Genomic DNA, 23,568 nt, shown 5'->3' with positions numbered 1-23,568 from the left:
AGATTACCCTCAGAGTTAGGTGTCGCACTGACCTGGATTTTGTGCTGAATTGTTCAGATTGCCTAGCGACTGAAATGTCCTTTGGAGAAATGTCTTACATCCTTTTTTGTTGTTTGATCAAAAGTTTAAACTCAGAAACATAGAAGTGCTTCAACTAACAGTCAAACCTGCCTAAGCGGTCACCTCTTTAAGCCAATCACCTGGCAAAAAAAAAAAAATTAATGGTCACTATTCTGCGGTCCCAAAAATTTTCCTCATAGCGACCTTCCCAAGACGGTCCCCAGTCCAACACGGCCATGTTGAGTGCAGACCGTACAGGGTTCCAATCCCTGCCCAAGACTGTCACCTGATTTTCCAATAGGTGGCCAGATTGATTGCAACTTGAATAATCTTTTTAAAACCAGTTAATTTGTCTTAGATTGTAACGAAAAGGTAATGATGTGCCTTACCATGCTAGGCCTCCACAATGTTGACGTGGGAGATCCCATCCCAGCGCCTGTGTGGGGTGCAGTTCAGCACATACAGTGCAGAGGAGATCTGCAGGCTGAGTGTGAAGGAGGTCACCAACCCACAAACATTCGACAACCTCCTACATCCTACCACTGGGGGGCTGTATGATCCAGCACTCGGTAAAAGTTCCTCATTTCTTACTTGAAAATAGGTTTGATCTTTTGCCATGTATGATTCTACTGTAACAATGTTTATGATTAATTCATTTGGAAAAGTTGCCAGAAACAAGGATCATTCTTCTAGACTATAGCTTAGTTCCAGTTTAGCCTGTGTTTACACAATCTCTAATGACTCCCTCCCCAAGGTGGCAGCCACTGTAGGGAGTTAGGAGTGCAATTTATTTTAGTCAGGCTATGTATTGGTTCAACCATGCTTAAAATAGTACAGTCAAGTAAAGTGTAGTGATGACAACTATCTCATATCTTATATCTAGATTATAGCCTCACAAATTGACATTGTACTGTAACTGTTACTGATCTTACATTTATCTCCAAAGGTCCAACAGACAGAGATGATCTGTGTGGCACCTGTGCCCAGAACTACTTACACTGTCCTGGTCACATGGGCCATGTCAACCTGCCCCTCCCAGTCTTCAACCCACTCTTCCTCAGACTGCTGTATCAGGTCAGTACTATAGTATTAGGACATCTTTTATATTGAATTCTTATGATGTATGTTAAATGGAAAGACAGATTTGGGTCTAAGTCACTCTAATGTTTTATTTTCATATTTTTCATAACAGTTAACTTTCAGAGAACAGTATAAAGGTTCTGTGTACATCAGATATTGTTGTACATGTACATAGATCCATTTTTGGTGATAACATACTGCTATTTTTCCATTCTTTCACACATGCACAAAATGTTTTGTCCCAGATGCTGAGAGGTTCCTGCTTCTACTGCCACAGACTGATGTGTCCCAAGATTCAGGCTCAACTCATTACTAGTCAACTCAAGGTAGGTTGATTTTACATTGTTCAGTATGCTGAAATAATTGTTGATAATACTTGAACATCTATAGTTACCTTTGTATCTATTCACAATTAAACACATGCACATACACACACACACACACACATGCACACACACAGTGATACCTTAATTTTTCATGGAGGTAAAAACAATTCCGTCATACGTATGTGAAGTTGGAGATGAAGAATTACAGCTACTTTCTTTGTGGCATACTTCTGCAGGCCTTAGACCATGGCATGGTTCAGATGGTGGAGAAGCTCCATGAGGTCCTGAGTGGCATCCTGGAGGAGGAAGGGGATGCTGATGATGACTACATCTCCCAGCAGCTGGAGGAGGAGCTACAGAAAGCTATCAGTGGTAAGGCTGGAGACTGGCTCATTCTGTGTCATGATTTTATGTAGCATAGTGTATCAGATTCAGAAATATCATATCAAATATGACAAAGTACTTTGTATGACTCTTTCCATACAGACATAGTGGTAATAGATGCATAATTAGTAATTTCCATTTTCTGTAAGTATTGGCTACAGATATGTTCATAGGTCACTGCTTAAGTCACATCTTGATTTGACTTGGTCAGTTATTAGAAGGTTTACACTTTTCAACTTCTTACTTTCATTTCCTATAGTTGATAATAACATTGGAAAGAACTTTCTAGTATGACAAATGTTTTAGTAGCCTGTGACTCAGTTGATTTAAGCACAAGTCAAGAGGATATGTTTTGAAACATCAAAAGAAGGGAAGGTTTTTTGAAAGTCATAGATTGGAAGGCTAACATGTATCAAGTCTTGCCTCTGGTGGAGGACTGACTGCTATGATTCTCTAGATCTTGTTTCCCTCTGTCTCAGGGGTGGATACAAAAGTAACCCAGACCCAGCAAAACATAAAAACAGCTGTTGGGAAGAGAAAAGATCTCGTGAAGGAATTCACAAAGGACTACTTCAAGAAAAGGGGATCCAAGTGTGTCCATTGTAAAAGCCCAGTCAGAAACCTCAAGATGCAACACAACAGTAGAATCCTGTTCAAGGGGATACCAAAGAGGCATCATAAGAGGAAGAATGATGATGGTGAAGAAGAGGAAGATGAAATAGGAGAAGGGTAAGTACACAATACTTGTGTTCAGGATTTTAACTCCCTGACTCTACGCTACCACATGTAGTAGTAGACATTTTAGTTTAACCACAGGGAAAAGTTTTTACTACATAGAATATTGTATTTTGCTTTTACAAAAGATTGTAGCATACTTTTGTATACTTTGTTTCTTACTATAATATTGATGTAAAAATGTGATTACATGTAACATCCATTGGCATAATACCGGTCGGTTTACTGCAATTTCTCAAGCAATGCTAATTTGGCAAATGATCAACGCATCATTTTCTCCAGTTACATGTTGCTGTTACAGCTTACCTTTGCCACTTCTTCTGTGTAAATTATTTTGTCTCTCTGGTCCTGCTAAAAACATAATATCGTAATTGGAACACACCACGGAATTGCACGGAGAACGGGCACGTGGTTGGAAGGGGGTGCACTATACCGGCCGAACGAAACACGGCACAATTAACTGCCGCTATGTACCTTTATACATCCTCTGTTGTTCCTTTCTTTCCTGTTAGTAGTTGCACAAAACAAAAATCTGCATGAGCATACAAAAAGTCATGAGAAAACGGACGTATACTGACAAGAATTTTCATTTAATTTTGGTCCGTCACAACCGCTATGACGTAAAACTTTACTGCTGGCCGTAGCATTAAAAATGGCGGGAAAATGGCGGCGTACGTTCAATTTGACCCATTCAGCCGTAGATCCGGGCGATAATGCAACGGTTCCTCACACTATTACACGAGTTGTAGGTCACCAAAAGAAATTCAAGATTGCTGTTGAATCATGCTCGTCTTGTGCCGTGAGCACATGTGATTATTATCTACAAATCTGGCGATGAACGTGACAGTGTGTTTGTCCCACGAGCGGCTCGCCTGCCCCGAAAATGACCTGAAAACTTTTGGCCTTGTTGTCTTCGAATGCATTGTTATCGATGCTTTGTAAATTATGTATTGGACACCTAGATGTCTGAAGTGTGCATACCTCAGAAATAACTATTGTTGCATGTGTAGATCTCTTTAAGTTCCACTATTTTTAATTGACCGGTATAAGGCTTATGACCGGTATTATGCCAATGCATGTTACATGTATATGGTGAAGATAGTCCAACCATAAAACATGCATCTACCAATGTGGGTACATTTCATCATTGCAGTAACTGGCTTATCATATGTTCCATGCAGGGAAGATTGGTTGGCTGATAAACTTGACGTGAAGAACGTCATCACAGACCCCACTGTTGAATCAGGTTACCTCACTCCCTATGAAGCCAGGGCACATCTTAGAGCTTTGTGGAAAAAAGAAGGTAAAAAGAAACTTCCAATAGCCACTGCAAGTTCAATGTTTTATAAATGTCTATATTATATTGATGTGTTTAACTGGTACAATTAAATGTTTTTCCTTGCATTCAGCATTCGACCTGAGTCATACTAAATACTATAAAAATGGCACATACTGCTTCCTCTGCTTAGCACTCAGCATTTGTGAAAAGGTATGGTTTATGAACAAACACCACTACCAGTGGACTCGCCCCCTGTTATAGTGATTGCACAAAAGTTGCATGGCCCAAGGGCTATAAGTGGAGATGGGCACCTCCCTAATTACCCTCTGGTACAGGAAGGACACAAACTTTTATTTTGATGTGTAAGCTTTTTACAAATGTATTGGGATGCGATTCTAAATGTATAACTATAGGGTTTAACATTTGTTCCCACATATGGATCTTGTAATAAGTAAACTGTTGTTTATGCGTCTTGAAATGTAATCTTCATATATGTGCCATTTTTAGTACATCAGACATGAACTTGTCTATATCTAAAGCAAGCATTTGAGTGAAGAAGTTTTGACCCATCTCCAGGTGAGCTTCTGTCCAACCTGTTTGGAGCCCTGAGGTTGGTGCCCCAGGGAACTTGCCCCATTGACATCTTCTTCTTGGAAGTTTTACCTGTACCGCCATCCAGGTTTAGACCAGTAAGTTTCAAACAACCTCACAATTCAAGTTGCAAGATAAGATTATCTATGTGTGCAACGTTATTGGATGGATTTGTGCTGATTAAGGTATCTTTGTTGTTGCAACGAATAGATACAGCAACTTTATAGCTTATATTGTCTGTTGTATAAATCTTTCAATATGTTTGCTTTGTATTTTATGTAGTGAATATGTTTTATGCATGATATATTATATTTGCTAATCACGTACATCAAGAAACTTTAAGAAATACAATGTACTTCCTTTTCTGCAGGTTTCAGTTCTTGGTGACAAAAGATTTGAGAATGCACAGACATCAAACTTGGCCAAAGTGCTAGCAGAGTGTGTTGTAGTCAGAAAACTGCTACAGGAGATGGGGAAAGAGGAAGCAGAGAGTACAAAAACAGGGAAGGTGAGTGGCTCTATCTGCCAGTTTGACCCTCAGTTACTAGGATATGCTTACAATGTACTGGTATTTGACTGAAACATTAATCAGTGTAATACCAGGTCTTAGTACTTGTATGCAGTTTTCTTATGTTGTACAGTATCATATCGTATCATGATGATATTTTACTCTGGAGTCAAAATGACCAATGACTTGAACATGGTAGCAATTGTAGTTAAAGTAGCAGCAATTGTAGTAAATTTAAGTAATAGTAGTTGTAAAAAGATATACACAGACAATATGACGGCAATAATTTCTTGTATTTAGCTACATTTTCTATTTCCAAGATACTATTTTGCTGATCGTGTTCGGTTTTTACACCCAGACCATTCTAGATGAAATATCAGGGACGACAGTAACAGAGAAGGTGAACAACACGTGGTTGAGACTGCAGGCATCTGTCAACAGGGTGGTGGACAGTGATCTGGACAAGCTGTCCAATGACAAGAGTCCTGGGATAAAACAGGTACTGGTACAATATGTAGAACAGCCATTACTGACATATAAAACACTAGAATGATGCCTACACTGTATGATGACCATCACACCTACAATGTCATGAATGTTTGACTCAACTGCCAATGCTTGCAATGTTCAGTATGTAGAGTCCATAGATCAGCATTAATAGTGCTTTCATACTTAATCAACTACCGGGTAATGCAGGTATTACGGTATTACTTTTAAAAGAGCAAGTTCCCAAACTAACAAAGCGAGTAATATTTCGCCTGTACCTTCCCATAAGTTGTAGAATGAAAAAGTTAAATTTCCTTTGGAAATACACATATGTTGGCCATTACACCTTTGAGTGCCTACTAACTGGCTGTTTTCCCTTAGATGATTCCTCATCTAAGGAAAACCCAAATACCAGATCTGATGAATAGATATTGCAACAGCAAGTTTTTAAGCCCAATCACCAAGACTTTCTCTGTTTGTATAGCTGATAGAGAAGAAAGATGGTTTGTTCCGCAAACACATGATGGGAAAGAGAGTGGACTACGCTGCCCGGTCCGTCATCTCCCCTGATCCGTACATCAACATGGATGAGATCGGCATTCCTCTGGTGAGTCTTGATTCTTGAAACTATCCATACACATCACAATCTTCTTTATTGTCCAGTGCTAGTGAGAAGAAATCATCACTCATCATTTGGTGTATGAGTAGCTTTGAGCCCTTCAAATATACAAAATCGCAATTCCTCTATTGTTGTGTTTTGTACTTAAGTGTTATTTTCTTTTCGTCAGGTTTTTGCTACCAAGCTGACCTACCCCCAGCCTGTGACAACGTGGAACGTCCGAGAACTCAGACAGGCAGTTATCAACGGACCCAACGTTCATCCTGGGTATAGTTTCAGTTTATATCTAGCAGAACATTATTGTATGAAGAGAAACTTTCGACGGAAAATTTCTACCCATACTACTACTAGTGTTAGGTATTTTTCTTTAATGATTCATGATCTGTTGTTGCTTTTAAATGTCTTGTTTGATCAGAATCTTTGGTTGTTCGCAGATGTTGACATGTTGTTTTTATTTTCTAAACAGAGCGGCTTTTGTTGTAAATGAGAATGGCCATAAGACCGTCCTGAGTGTGAGTGACCCCACCCAACGAGAGGCCATCGCCAAACAGCTCCTCACCCCCAGCAGCTACCCCGGAGCTGCCATGGGGACCAAGATAGTGAGCACATCCCTTCTCAATATTCACTAGGGAAAGAATAAACAGGAGAACACAATAACTTGCAATTTGAAAGCTTATGGTATTTTGCTATTGCCAATTGAAGTGACAACAAAATGTGACAAAGCCTTTTGCTAACCACTGTTTAACTTGTGCTGATGCAGGTTCATCGTCACATCAAGAATGGTGATGTCCTCCTTCTCAACAGACAGCCAACACTACATAAACCCAGTATCATGGCACATAAGGTAAACATACACCTCCTCACCATACAGGCCTACTTTAAAGATAGATCCATACTTTGTATGTATAGACTAGAAAGCATGTATGGGAACTGCTTGACTGGAAGGGAAGTTAAGATCTACTAGTACTTGTATCTCAGAGTTTTTCTAAGTTGATGTCTATGCCATCTCATTCTGTTACAGTTTGTGCCAGTTCTAACAATTTCATCATCCTTACATTCTAGGCTCGAATTTTGCCTGGAGAAAAGACGCTTAGACTCCACTATGCCAACTGTAAGACGTACAATGCTGACTTTGATGGAGACGAGATGAATGCACACTTCCCCCAGAATGAGCTCGGGAGGGCGGAGGCCTATGCCATAGGTAACACACAATACTGGCCTGTGCATGTGTAAAACAACATTCTGTTCACCATTTTGAACATAGATGCATGACTATCAATGTGGATTTAAAAAATCTGGACGCTTCTTTTACTATAGATCTTAACATGTTGAATAAAGCACTGTTGATGCCAAATGTCAGTAAGATGTTCCTGCATGCAGGTCCTAGAGGTTGATTATAAGCCTCTTACTGGTGGACCTTATAGGGGTTTTGTGTCTCCCCTTTCCAGCTAGCACAGACCAGCAGTACTTGGGCCCCAAGGATGGTAAACCCCTCAGCGGCCTCATCCAGGACCACATGGTGTCGGGGGTGACCATGACTCTACGAGGGCGTTTCTTCGCGCGGGAAGAGTACCACCAGCTCGTGTTCAGCGCCCTGACAGACAAACAGGGCCACGTGAGGCTGCTGCCGCCGAGTATCGTCAAACCGCGTATTTTGTGGAGCGGGAAACAGGTGGTATCCACGGTGCTGTTGAACATCATTCCTGAGGGGAAAGCACCACTAAACATGGACAGTAAAGCCAAGATATCTGGCAAGGTACTCTTTCACAACTGAATGGTCAAGAAGTCCATAAGTAGTATCCTAACATTGAAATTTTAGGCAACACCAATTTGATTTGTTGGTTCTCGGATTTAAAATAAAAGATAGAAAATTAAAGGTGCTTGACTGGAAAAAGTGGAGTGATTGCCTCCGTCATATTCAACTTTTCCTCACTGCCATTGCTTTTATGATGTCCGCATGCTGTATTTTTATTTCTGAAAATCCGAGAACCAACAAATCAAATTGGTGTGGCCTTATAATTATATGCATTCACAATGTAGTGTAAAAGAACATCCACTTGTTCATGTTTGAAGTACATTGCTTAATCATGTAACATATCAATATTGGAAAGCCGTGACTTAGATGTTCCATCATTTACTTGTTGAGTTTTGTTTAACTACCTGCTGTTTAGTATGGAACAGTATCCGTAGAATCAGTAGCTTTAAAAATGAATGCAGTAATGCTATGTCCTTTGATGAACCATACTAGATGTGATGTTTATTCCTTTTCCTCTTCTCCAGCTGTGGACGACAGCTCCGTCCAGAGCTAGCAGATCAGGTGTGCGCCCGTTACGTGATGGTGAGATGTGTGAGTCCCAGGTCATTATCAGACAGGGTCAGCTGCTCTGTGGGATACTGGACAAGGGGCACTATGGGCCCACACCGTATGGACTGGTCCACTGCTGCAGCGAGGTATGACTTCATTTTATATACTACTATACCGCTGTATTTAGATACAGGGTTCTAGCCAGCATTTTATTTTAGCGTAATGGTAATACCAAGGTAGTGAAGAAATTAATCTGGGATGGTGTGGAAGGTGGTTCTTGGCCCTTCCACACCTTCGTGAGATTTTGAAAATGTAGAGTAAAAAGTTGGCATAATAAGGTGACTTGAGGGTGACAGGACTTACTGTAATTGTGGCCTGTTGTGCTGAAACTTGATTGGCTAGAACTCTGAGATATACTTATCAAATAGTTGTATAGATTTCTGCCACTGTTACCTTCTAGTGGTAGCTTGATTGGTGACACCTCTGACACTATGTGTTTTCCTTCTATTAATGCTAGGCATGATCATAGGTCTTACTGTGATTAGATTGAGTCATGAATTTGAAAACACCGGTAGTACTTCTTATAGGAATGGCTGTTTGAGATAACCATTCCCTTGTTTTGCAGCTTTATGGTGGGAAGGTGTCCAGTAGACTGTTGACCTGTCTGGGTCGCCTGTTCACCACCTTCTTACAAAACCACCTGGGCTTCACACTGGGTGTCGAGGACATCTTACTGACACAGAAGGTACTGCAGTCACAATTTACTATTGAACAAACATATTTTGCATCATGTCATAGATATCCCTAACAAAACTAGAGCCATGTTCCATTTTTTATTCTTTTATTAAGATTCTTCAAAATACAGTAGAAGGTATGGCGGAACAGGTGTTTCTTGTTAGAAGATGTCTGTTCAAGGCCACCATACCAAACCTATTTCTATTAGAGAATGACAAGTTGGTTTCTATGTTCCTGCAGTGTTTGAGTCAAAGTTTTGCCTCAGCCTATACACTTCATAGCTCTATCCTCCCTGACTGCCCTGACTAATACCTGTTGGCTTGCACATTTTTTCCAACAGGCCGATGTGAAGCGACGAGAGATCATGACAGCAGCTGCCCACTGCGGGGACGATGCAGCTGCACGGGCTCTAGGCATGGACATCAGCGTAAAAATTGAAACAGGTAGACAGGAGTGTTTTAGCCAGCCTGAAATTTTTTTTTCCATCCCCAGGATTTTTAATGAAAATCCTGACGAAGCTGTGATGATCCTTGGGGGGTCTGGGGTATGCTCCCCAAGAAAATTTTGAAATCTAGACCCTCTGAAATGCTATTTCCTTTATTTTGAGGGGCAAATTTTGCTGGTAGACTCAGCTTGGTTCAATTACAATCTTTACATCCTGATTTTTGTCTGTCACGGGATGAAATGGACAAAATTTTTGTCCGTCCCTAGCAGCAAAATACCATCAAAGGACGGAAGGAAAGACCGTGGCTAGGACCCTGGTAGGCAGTATAGTTCGGAAACATATAGAAGTTAGAACACTAGCCAATCAGCACCAAGGGCAGGGTTCTGAACACAGCAGATAGTATTGTCATGTCGTATGTTTAGACATTCATGTAAAGGTTTGTCATTTTGACTGTTGTCAGACACACTGAAAGAAGCCCTGCAGACTGCCCACTTCAGCCCAGATGACCAGGACATGAAGGAGTGGGACATGGCCATGAAGTCCAAGACTGACCAGTTCAGCAATGACATCAACAAGTTAGTGATCAATCCTTACAATATCAATGTCCGTGTTTCAGTAACTGTCAACAGATCAATACTGATGGCCAAGAACTTGAGAACGTTCTTGGCACTTTTGACCATACACGATTACGTGTTGATAAGATCACGTGTCTGTAACTCATGCAAGTTTATGTTCTGAAGTGATTGGTCATCAGTATTGAGCCTGAAGAAGGCGACAGTGGTCATTGATAATTTGATCTGTGTATACCTTTGTGTTGGAAGAAAGTTTAGTATTGTACTACCCTTGTTTCACCTTTTGTGTTACCATCAGTACTTCAGTGATACAGGTTCCACTGGGTTCACCTGCTCCATTGTGACTGGTTTTGCTGACATAATGCATAGCCATCACATAACCAAATAGTGCGACAGGCTTAGTTACTTGTGTTTGTTCTGATCTCCTGCTGTCTGTATGGTACAAGTGTGTTGAAATATGAGACAGTTATGCACCATTTTGAAAGGTAGCACTTCATGAGTTTACATGATAGATGGAATGATGCATATCTGATACATTCCACTGCCCTTGTGTTCCCAGGGCCTGTACACCTAACGGTCTCCTGAAGATGTTCCCTCACAACAATCTCCAGCTCATGGTGCAGTCTGGCGCTAAAGGCTCATCTGTAAGTCCTCTTCTATGTGTCTCTATGAAAACTTGCGTGATAGGCCAGGCAAATTTAAAGGCGCCCAGAGCAGTTTTTAGTGCATTAAAATTGGGGATATTCTGGATGAGACAATCGGTACGGTATTGACATTTACTTCACCATTCTAGCACATTTGTGTCATTATTTCGTACTTTCAGCGTTTAAAAGGACGCACAAACATGCCGCAAACGGACCCCTTTGATTTATTATATCCTACAATAAATCAGCACAGGATCAAGCCACTAACGGTTTCCTGTCGGTACTTTTCGGAGATTTTCGAACGCATGAGGTCATCGAGCGAATTGAATCTGATTCGCCTGTTCGCAAATCGAAACTTTATTCGAACAAGTGACGACATCTCCGGAAGCGTTCGGGATTCATTTGTCATGTTCACGTGCGTTCCGAAAATTTGAAATAATGGCACGTGCAGCGCTCAGATTTTCAATAAGTTCTCACCACCCAATGACGTCTCATCTTTGCTCAATAAATGTCGATATGCAATGAGATAGTGTTATTTAACCTTACTGTGTGTAAAAATTTCTTGAAAATTAAATTTCAAAAGACTCAAAAACTGCTCTGGGTGCCTTTAATCTTATCTCACCTTTTGCAGAAAAGGAAAAAATGCTATGGCAGAAAAACAACCTTATCCCAGTACTGCCATTGTACCGGTCTGCCTAAACACCTCAAATGACCCCAAAAGACCTCAAACATCCTCTCTGGCAAATATTTGGCAAAAAATATGGACCGGACAGGACTGACCACACACCTGGACCAGGCCTGCCAAGTTTTAATGTACTGAATTATCATGATACACAATAACAATGTGGCTTTTTTTTCTACTCTTCTCAAAAGGTCAACTGTATGCAGATCTCTTCCCTGTTGGGCCAAATAGAGCTGGAGGGCCGTCGCCCCCCTCTCATGCCCAGTGGTAGCTCCCTGCCATCATTCCTGCCCTATGACACCTCCCCCCGCGCAGGTGGGTTTGTGGATGGTCGCTTCCTGACTGGAATCAGGCCACAGGAGTACTTCTTCCATTGTATGGCAGGCAGAGAGGTGGGTCCTAACTTATGTTTCTCATACTGAAGAATGCTAACTTACAAAGCTGCCAATCATGATTGATGTAGAGTGCCCTCTTACATCAGTAAAAAGCATATGACCAAGTAAGGAAAGGAAAGGAAAGTGATCTCAATCGAGTTTTAGCTTACTGAAGAGCTAGTCTTCCACTGGTCATGACAGAGAAGACAGACGCTGTGTACAGTATTTACAGGTTCATTGTACTGGGGAAATTCCCCTAGCTCTATATGGCAAGCACAATGTACAGTGGATCACGGCTTAATGTCCCGTCCTAAGGACTGCAACCTTTTCCGGTAGCGTGCATGTTGTGTGTGCAAAACAGCCAGAATCAAACTCACTGCATCTAGTTCATTGATTTTCTAGAGTGAACAAAGAAAAATCCTGCAAAATTTCAATAAATGAGCTAAATCTAACTAATTGTAACTTTGTGAACATAAAAACATCAGAAAATCTTCTCTTTGGCAGGGTCTGGTTGACACAGCTGTGAAGACCAGCAGGAGTGGATATCTGCAGAGGTGCATCATCAAACATCTGGAGGGGCTGGTCATCAACTATGACCTCACTGTGAGTAATGAACTACGACCTTCCTCAAATCACAAACTATGACTCACAGAATGCAATGGGATGTTGGAGGAAACAGGGATGATTCAAACCAACAATGTGCATGGGCAACTATCTATACATGCACTAAAGTATACCCTTCACACAGTCACATACACTCACTATCTGCTTCATCATCTGTTATTCTCCATCAGGCAAGGGTTAGACGTGCTTGCACCTAGATGTGGTGGCTTGATGGCAGCTCACCAGCAGTCTCTGTCTTTTTGGTTGGTGCTAGATGTGTAAATTGAAGATGTTCAGAACTTCCCTTGTAAGATTAATTACCCAGTGGCCAAAAAACATAACAAAAATAGTCAAGCTAGTCTTTTCCTTTTTTTCCACAATATATGACATGAAACATGCTGTATTGAAGTAAGCAATTCATTATGAGACTACATCTAATATGACACTGTTTGGTCTACCCCTTGTTCTTCTGTAGGTACGTGACAGTGATGGCAGTTTGATCCAGTTCTACTATGGAGAGGATGGGCTGGACATCCCCAAGACTCAGTTCCTGGGTCCCAAACACTACCCCTTCATGGTCAACAACCACCGGGCTGTGGTACAGCAGGAACAGCTGCGGCAGGTGCAGGACAGGGTGGACACTACAGCTGCAGCTGCATGGCAGAGAAAGGTACAGCTCATTCTGGTCCAGGTTACCTGTCAAAACATTCAGTCTCTATGCTTACAGGCTTTTTATAGTGCATTGGGCTTGCTGCTGACATCGATATCTTCTCAAGCAAAGATGCACAAGTTGCTTTACATCATTTTCTCATGCTTTACTTGCATACATCCCACAAAACACCCTAACACTCCAAACTGGTACTAGTATGCTGCAAGTTAGTGGGCCGGAGCTAGATGTTGAAGATAGCAAAGTTTGCCTCCAAGCTTTATTATATAGCATTCTTAACAACTGAATTAGCATTGCAAAGCAACTGTGGATTATCACATATCTTATATACAAATGTAACTGCAAAACATAAGCTGGAATCCCACACTTTGTTCCACAGGTCAACAAGTGGAAAAAGAAGCAGAAAAAGAAAGGTCTGCTGAACTCCCGAGAGAGGAGGTCGGCCTTCCTGCGTTACTGTCAGGAGGAGCTGCCCAGTCTGAGACAGGATAACCCAGGACTGGACTCTGACACAGGCAGGCTCAAGTCAGCCCTGGCTGCTGTGGATCTGTGGAAGGACATGGAAGAAGATGACAGGGAAAAGTACCAGACTTTCTTTAAGTCTGGATATTAAGGAAAATTTGCATGAAATTCAGAAGCTAGCATAAACCCATGTGGTAAGATTGTTTAATAGGATCAAATACACACATCTAGTAGTGTTTTTTAATGTTAGAAACAGTAGTTGTTACTCTGAGAGATGGAATAAGGTTGTGTATGTAGTTGTATGGAATATATCCCTCCTCAAACATTTCTTTTTTTCTTAGGTACAGAAAGCAAAGCAAAAAGTGCCCTGATCCCACGTTAGCAAAGCTTCGTCCGGACCGCCACCTTGGTTCCACGTCCGAGCTGTACTCAGACATACTGAATGAGTATGTGGCAACCAACCCCATGGGACTCCCCAGCGAGGAAGAGGTATCAGATGGTTCTGATGAGATGACCATCGACCGTTTCCACGCCATGATGCAGTACAAGTACATGAGGTCACTGGTGGAGCCGGGAGAGGCTGTGGGACTGTTAGCTGCTCAGGTAGGAAAGCATGATGTGTCTTCTGTATCTGTATCTATATAGCCGGTATAACCACCCTTCGGCATAACACACCAGCTTCTGTATCTATATAGCCGGTATAACCGCCCTTCGGCGTAACACACCAGCTTTTGTATCTGTATCTATATAGCCAGTATAACGGCCAATCGGCATAACACACCAGCTTCACAGGCACGCGGCACGGCAGCAGCTGGTTATATTACACTGAACAACCTGTCACACTAGCTTTTGCACATCTATCTGCAAATGCTTTTTAAAACTATCCAATGAAGATACCCCTACTTTGCTTGGTGATAACAAATTCCACAAAAAGTCTTGAAAGTTTATAGATTGGGCAAGCATGACTGCACTTTTATACTGACTTGGGCGACCAAAAGCATTGAGAATTCACTGTTTGTTTAAGAACGGAAATCAGATTGAACAATTTGAATGTGTAAACCATGAATGCTCTGATTTGCTTGCAGTCCATCGGAGAGCCATCCACACAGATGACCTTGAACACCTTCCATTTTGCCGGCAGGGGAGAGATGAACGTCACGCTGGGAATCCCCAGGCTCAGGTCTGCACAGAAATAGTAGTATTCAGAAATTCATGTCTAGAAAGCTATTGCTATGGTGTTACATGTAAATTGTTTGTGTAAGTGTCAATACCCCAGACATTTTTTTCTTTTTTTATAGATGCCTTTAAAATGATTTTGTTGAAGTTTTTTAGCCATTTTCTGACCATAACTTTCAAAGATAGCCTTCATTGGAAGTGTTAAATATGCAACTCCCATGAAAGACAATTTTGTAACATTATTACATTTTTTTATAATTTGACACTGCCACACTACTACAATGATATCAATGGCATTTCTAGGACACTTTGCCTCGCTCTAACCCCAAAGCTGTGACAGGCTTTCCCTTGTTAAAATCTAAAGTAACCCTGCCCCAATTTTAACTTGTTGTTCAGAGAGATCCTGATGGTTGCCAGTGCCAACATCAAGACCCCCACGATGGAGGTGCCACTTGTAGACTCACCTGAGGCCAGGACGGCAGCTGAGAACATCCGCCGCAGGTTCACTCAGGTGAGACTGACACCTGTCACTCATGCAAGGTGTTTTTATGTGTCATATGTTTTGTTTTTTTACTGCCATGTTTTTTATGTGGCATTATGTCCCAATATCTCGCTTTGGTTTGTGTACAACGTAACTTCAGAATCTCCTTTGTCAAAAAATTATTAAGACAAAACTACAAATGGATTGATTTGGATGCAACCATTTACCAGTTTTGTAACAATGAGTGATTCCACTATACTAATCTGTATCTGCATCTATATAGCCGGTATAACCGCCCTTCGGCGTAACACACCAGCTATGTATTGCAGTGGAGAAAACATTTTCAACCCGCGTGTACTTTTGTGTTGGAAGAAAGTTTAGCTTTGTACTATGATTGCTACCAACACAGATAAGCTTCCATGATAATTTTCACCTACTGTTCTGTGTGTATCTGTAGGTGCATCTGTTTCAAGTCCTTGAGTCGGTGGAAGTCTCTGAGACTCTGTTTGTGGAGAGCAGACTTGAGAGGCACAGAACATACACAGTACGGTTCCAGTTCCTCCCTCCCGACACGTACGAGAAGGACGTGTACCTGAGTCCCGCCAAGATCCTGCACTTCATGGAGAGGAAGTTCTTCCGCAGGCTTCTGGAGGCTCTGAAGAGACAGGCCAAGGAGATGCAGGAACACAAGTCAGAAACACTCTTTCTTCTATCTACACACTACATGTTAGAGTAGATTAGGTCTCCCGCTACTGTACAGTATGCATGTGCAGAGCAAGTCCTTGGGGAGGCGGGACGCTTATGCAATATTTCGAAGTAGGGAATCAAACTGAAAACATGCTGTGTCTGTTCAGTACATCTGTGTGTATGTGTGTATATTTCCCAGTGTGAGGAGGGATACAGATACGCATGTGCAGAGCGAGTCCTTAGGGACACGGAATGCTTATGTGTACTGAACAATGGCGGGAGATTTAGTCTACAGTACTCTAACACTTCATTGCTTAGTAACTACATGGCTTTTCTTCTGAAGAATAAATGTGATTGAATCGTTAGGAAACTCTAGCACATGAGACAATTGTAGGTATCAGAGTCTCTGTAATGGTATGTGTTTCTATGTGTTTATTTCTCTTATTTTCAATTCTGAACAATAGAAAGTTATTAGAGCTGTGCTTTTAGATGATTAAAGGGTAAGGAAAGTAATTGCCACCTAATAGTGTATGTTTGTCTCAAAGATTTTTAATAGATAATGTTAAGTTAAAAACTTATATTCACTGCTTCAGACTGCTAAGCTCACGAGAAAAACGGAACATCTTGGATGTTGATGATGACGATGGTGACGATGATGATGATGGAGGACCAGACGAGCCGGTTCCAATGACCAATAAGAAACCTCCTACAGAGGAGGACAGCTCTGAGGAGGAGGACAATGATGGGGATGCCACAGCTGTGAAACAGAAGCAGAAGCACTCTCAGGTATTCGTCAGCTGTTCTTTTTTATCAGACTTTAAATATAACTTTATAAGATAGGCAGGTTGAAAAATAGTTACACTATGTGTATTGTGTGGTAATGTACTGAATATCAGGATGTTGTTTTTAAGTGAAAAGTTGATACACAAACTTCTGACTTGCTTAGTGTTTCCTGTAACATTTACTATAAATCTGTGTTGTGTTCTGAAGGACCAGGACTATGATGAGAAAGGAGAGTCTGACCCAGAAGAAGAGGACAAGGAAGATGAGGATGAAGAGGAGGAGGAGGGTGAGATATATGTGCTGCCACTATTTCATACAGCATCTTGACAATGATGACAAACCCATTGGGTATATACTTAAGTATTTGCTTGTAATCTTGTAGTTACCATAGATTGAAAACTGTACAATCTGAATCATTAAATGTGATACTGATATGAAAATCATGTGAAAATTTGTCTTAATACAATTACAAAGTAAAAATGCTATTGAATATTGAATGAAAATATTGTTGACAGATGACAGCGGGAACAAGCTTCCTCCTAAAAGCCCCAGTCCAGAAACAGGAGAAGAAGAGAAGGAAGAAGGAACACCAGAAACACCTGCTACTCCAGCTGATGAGAAGAAGAAGAAGAAAAAGAAGAAGAAACGGAAGGAGAGAGAAGCTGTTCAGGATGACATCAGAATCAACGTAACTTCCATTTCTATTCTGACCTTAAACTTTCTTCACAAATAAGACAGGTTTTCTCATTGTCTTTTTTCTTTGATGTGACTAATTTGGTTTAGTCTATTTCTGAATTGCAAGACTATAAATCTTCTCTCTGCTTACCTAGTATTATCCTGAGTATGTGTGTGAGGTTGGTAACATTGTTTATTTGTTGCTCTACAGGCTGTGCTGGCAATGAGCCCACAGATTTCTGGGTACAGTTATGATGCAGAAGATGAGGAGTGGTGTGAGATCAAATTACAGGTGAGGAATCACTTAACTGATATTTTGTCATAATGTAAGGAATTCAAAATATTACCTAGGATTTATTAATTGCTATTGAGAAAAGATGTGAAAAATATTTATACAGAATTCAAAATATCACCATGGATGTACCGATTTCTATTGAGAAAAGCTGTGAAAAAGGTTGAAAAGGAAAATAGTTTTGTAACAAAATGATATAGGGTATCATTTTGTACAGTGGACCTATTCATGAGGAAATCAAAAGGTTTGAACTGCTTGTTTCTTTGTCAGCTGGACATTGTTGGCAGCAAGTTTGACATGACGTCCCTGGTGGAGAGGGAAGCTCACAAGGCCGTGGTTCATCAAACACCCGGGATCACCCGCTGTTTCCTGTCAGACAGCAAGCTGCCAGGGGAGGAGGGGGTCACCAGACTCAAAACTGAAGGGGTCAAGTTACAGGTAGCTTGTTTGCGGAAGGAGGTCATCAATTTTGCTTGCTTTGCTTCATGGTTTCAAGACCTAAGGATTTCTAGAGTAATAGGTAGGATTTGATAGAACTGTGCTCCAGGGTTCTAACCAGCGTCCGTCCTTTGGCAAAAATCAGCATGTAAAGATTCTTATTGAACCGAGCTCAATCTACCGGCAAAAGTTGCCCCTCAAAATAAAGGAAATAACGTTTCAGAGCGTCTAGATTTCAAAATTTTCCCAGGGAGCATACCCCTTGACCCCCCCTAGGATCATTGCATCTTTGACAGGATTTTCATTCAAAATCCACACCTCACCTCACCGGTCCCATAGCCCAAAATCCAGGGGACGTAAAAAAATTTTAGGCTGGCTAGAACACTGCTCTAGTTTAAAAGCACCTTGCTATCCAAAGAGTTTTGACCATTGATACATGTATATATTTTTTCAGGAGCTATTCAAGTACGACAGAGTGTTTGACCTGAACAAACTTTGCTCCAATCACATCCATGCCATGGCCAACACCTACGGTATAGAGGCTGCCTGTCGGATTATAGTCAAGGTTTGTGATCTTTAGGGTTTTCCACAACACATAATTTCATCCTAGCAATACACCTTTTGGATGAACTGTGTCTTTTCAAGCTTTTAAGTTACTCTGTCCTCTGTCATAACATCTGTACCTCACTTACATTACTGGTATGGTTTTACTCTCTTATGCAATCAATGAACTTTCTTGTTGTTGACATATCAGCCAAGGGCTTGGATGTTAACCTTTTTTTATCTCTATCTGAGTAGGAGATCAAAGAAGTGTTTGCAGTGTACGGGATTGAGGTGGACCCTCGTCACCTGTCGCTGGTAGCAGACTACATGACATATGAAGGAGTGTACAAGCCTTTCAACAGAACAGGCATCCAGTCCAACGCCTCACCCTTCCAACAGATGAGCTTTGAGACATCCATGCAATTCTTAAAGGAAGCAACCATTAGTGGTAAGTTATTGGACAAACATAATCTGTGTTCTGTTTCTACTCAAGATTTACTGTCCTTTTTAAGATTTCTGAAAGAATCATTTGTGTTGTATGTTACATATTTTTAGACAGATTGTATTTCTAAGACAGTATAATGTATAGCAACATGTCATTAAGCACTTGAGTAGTTGACAGATCATGGAATGATAGTATTTATCAGTTGATGATAATGAACTATAATGTCTATATTCCTTGTGTTTTTCAGGTGCTAAAGATGATTTAAAGTCCCCTTCAGCAAGACTCGTTACTGGGAGGCCAGTCATGGGAGGAACTGGCTGCTTTGAACTCCTGCAGCCTTTAGTTTAGGTTACTTTTACACTGGTTAACACATAAGCTGGTGACTGGATTCACTGTCTAGCTGGGTATATCAGAGATGAACATCATCACTCCCATCAGAGTACAGTTATGTATCAACATCATCATCATCATTATTCATTTTATTATAGAAGTGAAGCATTTACAAAGATCGTTCTCCAACTGCCGTTCACTCAGAATAGCAACAAAAGCATAGAAAATCTTGTCCACATGTAAGCTATCATTCAGGTGAGCATGTTAAAGTCACATGTGCCTTTTCTAGGATTCAATACATGCTATTAGAATAAATTCAATGTACACAATGTCAATCAATGGCAGCCAAGTCTGCAAACAAATATTCAACCTATTACAATAGGTCATGCCTGTTCACATCTGCCAGTGTATTTATGAATGCTGGGTCCAATTGATTGGCCTTCAAATAAAATTCTTTAAACAGACAAGCAAAGTACGTATATTTTGTCTCCAACTATTTTGTGTTTCTGTTAGCATATAGCTTTTCACATAATTTTGTAACGTTACATTTCTTTACATGTAGAACACTAAATCTATACCTATATATCTGTATATGCTATGCGGGGGGTAGAGGATTTCCCCCATGCCATCCCTGCAGTTCCAGACGATTAGAACTTGACAGGGAAGATGAGATATGACCTTCCTGGTACAGGTGTGACACATACTCATGGTCACTGCAGTACCTCTGGACTTCCCCACACAGCACACAGAAGGGTGGGGCGTGGATACCAGAGGATACACGGAGCTTCTTGGATAGCTTCACGAGGAACGAGCGTGGCTTTTGCTTCAGCGGAGAGGTCTTTCTTTCGTCAGTCGACATGTGGAATTTTAGGCTTCTGTCACGTAACAATGTCCAGTAGCACATATGGGATGCCTTGAGCCATGTACAGAACTCCGAGTCAATCAGAAATTGTGCATTCCATGGACTCCTCTCCACAGTTGTTGGTAATTGATCTTTGGGAGAAAAACAATGTGTCCGAACTTTGTGTTCAATGTCTCTGAAGTGATGTAATTCCTCTCTGAAGTCGTTGCCTTCCTTTTGGATCTTTCCCCATAGTGTTCTATTGAAATGATTGTACAGGGCATAGTCTACTGTGTCCCACTGTTTGTGCCTGTCCATGAGAACAGGTGGAACTGTAACGTTGTCATACTCATAACTGTTGTATTTCAGGTACAAAATGTCCTGCAGATCCCAACACATCAGCCGCCTAAGCAGAACCAGGGACTCCTCAAAATATTCAAGAATCATAACCAAATCCAACTCTCCCGAGATTGTTTCCAGGAAATCTTTGATGTCTTCAGAACTCGGATTCCCTGTAATATTTCGTAACTTTTGAACGGGAAATCCGAGCTCGAGAGCCATGGGATTTCTAGTGAAGGAAATGGGCCGACCAGGGTTTTGGGTGTTAAACTTGGTGTCATACCGCCCGGGGTCCTCTAGAAACTTTATCATTGCCTCCATCTCTGTACTCTCATAGTCGTCCATGAGTCTGGACAGCCTGTAGTAGCTGAAGGTGGATTTTAGATGACTTAAAGGTTCACGTAGGATAGTGAAAAACGTTGAATTTTCAGAGAGGTGTTTTACGATAGCCGGTCTATTGTATACAGTGTGGTAGGTTAGGATGCCGTGCCCGTGCTGTATGGGACGGAGGTACAGTTGTGGATAGAGCAGTCCGTATGGATAGAGGTCGTTGATGTTGTGGTGAGGAATGAGGAAAGAGCTGTTATGAAGGTAGCCGAATCGGTGAAGAATCTGCATCACTGTTGTTCCGCCAGTTTTGTGGGTCTTGATGAACGCAATGTCAGTTCTCGGCTCACAGGTGGCGAAGTTTCTTGTGCCTTGTGATCCTAGTTCCTGGGTACTGACAATGAAAAAGAACCATGCCGTCAGAGGTGTCACACCCCTTGCCCATAGTACTGCATTCAACGTTATGGCTTGCGACCTTTTTATTCCCACATACAAAATAGCAGCAGCATTGGACCTTGAAAATACCTACTATTCTATGGTGTTTTTCATGACCTGGATCTTTTCAGTGGAGCATCCTTGCCACTGACTGGACCATTAGTGCCCAATAGTTATCAACATACCATACACTTTCCAGCTCCAAGACCGACAGGGTCTTGGAGCTACATGAACAGTTCGCTCAGACAAGCTACTCTTCTGCTAATTCAGAAAACACAAATATCCATAAGTACCGTTTCCAACTGCCGAAGTGTCCCAGCAACCCTGCGTTCTGTCCGGCCCGAAGTGAGCCCTGCTGCGTGGTACCAGTAGTACCTCCATTGAAAGGGGGACCCCAGGTGTAGAACACGACTGTCGGCAATACACAGATTACCAGCAAGGCAATGCCGAGCCAGCGAAAAGAACTCTTTAGACGCATCGCCATTCCTTACTCCATCAGTTCTCCGCTCCAGTGGAACTGTAAACAAGAAAAGCCTGGAGTCAACATATGTTAGGTGGAACCTAGGGAAGTCTGTAACATTAACAACACAAATAAGGTTAACACTAAAAAAATCAGCCACTTTTATATCATCAGAAGTAAATGACGTCTAAAAGATCTAGAGTATATGTGCAAGACAAGAAAATCATTGTAGAAGAATGACTTTGGTACAGACGGATCTGTTGTCGGCAACTTCTAGTACTCTGAGAGGCAGTCGCTCTATATGAGGCTCAGGTACAGCGATCAAGTCCTTTAGCTGACTCCGTTTTCATCCCATCATGCTATCTTTCAAGCAAAGTCAAAGAGAGACAAAACTGTGCATTGCTTCTTGTCCATTTCTTTTTCCCTACGCCGGCCCGTAACATAATGTGCTGGTCTTGGAAAAAGACTACATGGCTTTGGCACTGTTCATACATACTGATTCTCGCTCACTGATCGATGTCATAATGTTGTTAAGGTCTTAACATCAGTTATCAACGATTTCACAAGATTACAGATGTTTGTCAGACCTGGATATCACACAACCGTAGAACACGTACCTACCGTGGTTGTTTTTCACCTGACTTTTGGTGCAGCTCCTCGCGCTTCGACGACCCGGACATACCGTTGTGCTGCATAACGCACCAGTCTGAAAGGTCGGACCTAGAGCGTACAGGTGGAGCAGCAGGTCAAGCAGAGCTCCGTCATTGTAATCCTATCGTCTGTACGATGCTGTGCAAACATTGGTCCCTTTTTTGCCACGGGTTAACTCTGGACACAGTATCTCGCGCTTACGTTGTCACTGAAGCCCGCAAAGTGTCTTCATTTGTTTTACCCAGACATTTAAATGATCTGTGGTCCGCCATAAGTTTGTTAGATTTATCATCATGATAGATACCCTTTGTACTACCAGGTCTCAGCTATACCATTGCAATAGATCCTAGCCCTCAGCGACTGACATTCCCTAACGTGCAGTTCTAACTGACATTGATAGAGAGCGCATTTGGATGAACAAAAAATCAGCAAGCAGTTTTACGTTTTCATTTCTGCCATTTATTTCATTTCCATGTTTCTGTTAACGCTAGTTTGATTTTATCCTATGTCCAGGGTATTTGTGCATGTCAAGTTGGCGGACGGTGGTTTCAAACTGCAATATTTTGAAAATATCGCCCAGCGATGATTTTTTTCTGCTATCATAGAACTTCTGACAAAATGAATACAGTAGGAATTTAGTCAGTGGAATATTTCGATCGTTCACAAATCTACGAGAATATCTCATTACCATAGAACAGCCATATAACTATATCGAATTGTAAATCATAAGCAGGTGTTACAGTTCAGATGATTGTTGCGAGCGTACAGCAGTGCAAGTGAGCATGAATATGTATTTTCATACAGCCGTGGAGGTGCCGTGAAATCCGCCTTATCTGGCAGTGGCAGCCGCACGCGCGCGGGTTCCATGTAGGCCATTCTTCCGTCTCCGCCCAGAGACCCGCGGTTTTGTTATCACGCGGGAACACATGTTGTGGTTTACGCGCGCCGCGGAAATAAATTACTCCGCGTTACCCCGGGAACCTGCGCCAAGTGGTTTATAGAGACGAGTTGGGTTTTATTTATTCTTCATTTTTGAGAGTGTTTGGAGAGAGAGGAGATCAACTGAGTTTTGTCAAAATAGGTCTGTTGTCGGGAGAAGTTGCATTTG

General features: G+C 41.6%; 2 protein-coding genes across 2 annotated transcripts; one reads left to right on the top strand and one right to left on the bottom strand.

Moving 5' to 3' along the window:
* The first annotated feature begins 457 nt into the window (after nucleotides 1-457).
* Nucleotides 458-19,867, top strand: LOC118418447 (DNA-directed RNA polymerase I subunit RPA1-like). The gene is made up of 36 exons (XM_035824351.1): nucleotides 458-629; nucleotides 1,007-1,134; nucleotides 1,386-1,466; nucleotides 1,703-1,838; nucleotides 2,330-2,579; nucleotides 3,767-3,888; nucleotides 4,441-4,553; nucleotides 4,826-4,963; nucleotides 5,322-5,462; nucleotides 5,934-6,056; nucleotides 6,238-6,335; nucleotides 6,535-6,667; nucleotides 6,829-6,912; nucleotides 7,131-7,269; nucleotides 7,517-7,824; nucleotides 8,349-8,519; nucleotides 8,999-9,118; nucleotides 9,449-9,551; nucleotides 10,014-10,128; nucleotides 10,685-10,769; nucleotides 11,643-11,843; nucleotides 12,330-12,428; nucleotides 12,904-13,098; nucleotides 13,475-13,677; nucleotides 13,899-14,160; nucleotides 14,643-14,737; nucleotides 15,130-15,244; nucleotides 15,672-15,904; nucleotides 16,495-16,687; nucleotides 16,892-16,970; nucleotides 17,200-17,372; nucleotides 17,571-17,651; nucleotides 17,922-18,089; nucleotides 18,544-18,654; nucleotides 18,888-19,080; nucleotides 19,325-19,867. The coding sequence occupies exons 1-36, from the start codon at nucleotides 467-469 to the stop codon at nucleotides 19,423-19,425; spliced, it is 5,253 nt and encodes a 1,750-aa protein (XP_035680244.1). The 5' UTR covers nucleotides 458-466; the 3' UTR covers nucleotides 19,426-19,867.
* On the bottom strand, nucleotides 19,536-22,632 carry LOC118418480 (galactose-3-O-sulfotransferase 3-like). Its single transcript, XM_035824423.1, has 3 exons — nucleotides 22,431-22,632; nucleotides 21,643-21,866; nucleotides 19,536-21,308 (listed from the first exon to the last, which is right to left on the bottom strand). Exons 2-3 carry the CDS (start codon nucleotides 21,831-21,833, stop codon nucleotides 20,003-20,005), a joined length of 1,497 nt encoding a protein of 498 aa, XP_035680316.1. The 5' UTR covers nucleotides 21,834-21,866; nucleotides 22,431-22,632; the 3' UTR covers nucleotides 19,536-20,002.
* Between the last annotated feature and the right edge of the window lie 936 nt (nucleotides 22,633-23,568).

Source organism: Branchiostoma floridae, chromosome 6, assembly GCF_000003815.2.
Source record: "Branchiostoma floridae strain S238N-H82 chromosome 6, Bfl_VNyyK, whole genome shotgun sequence".
In the NCBI taxonomy this organism is placed as follows: domain Eukaryota; kingdom Metazoa; phylum Chordata; class Leptocardii; order Amphioxiformes; family Branchiostomatidae; genus Branchiostoma; species Branchiostoma floridae.
Note: the sequence above shows the minus strand (reverse complement) of the source record. Positions and strands in the feature narration are given on the sequence as shown.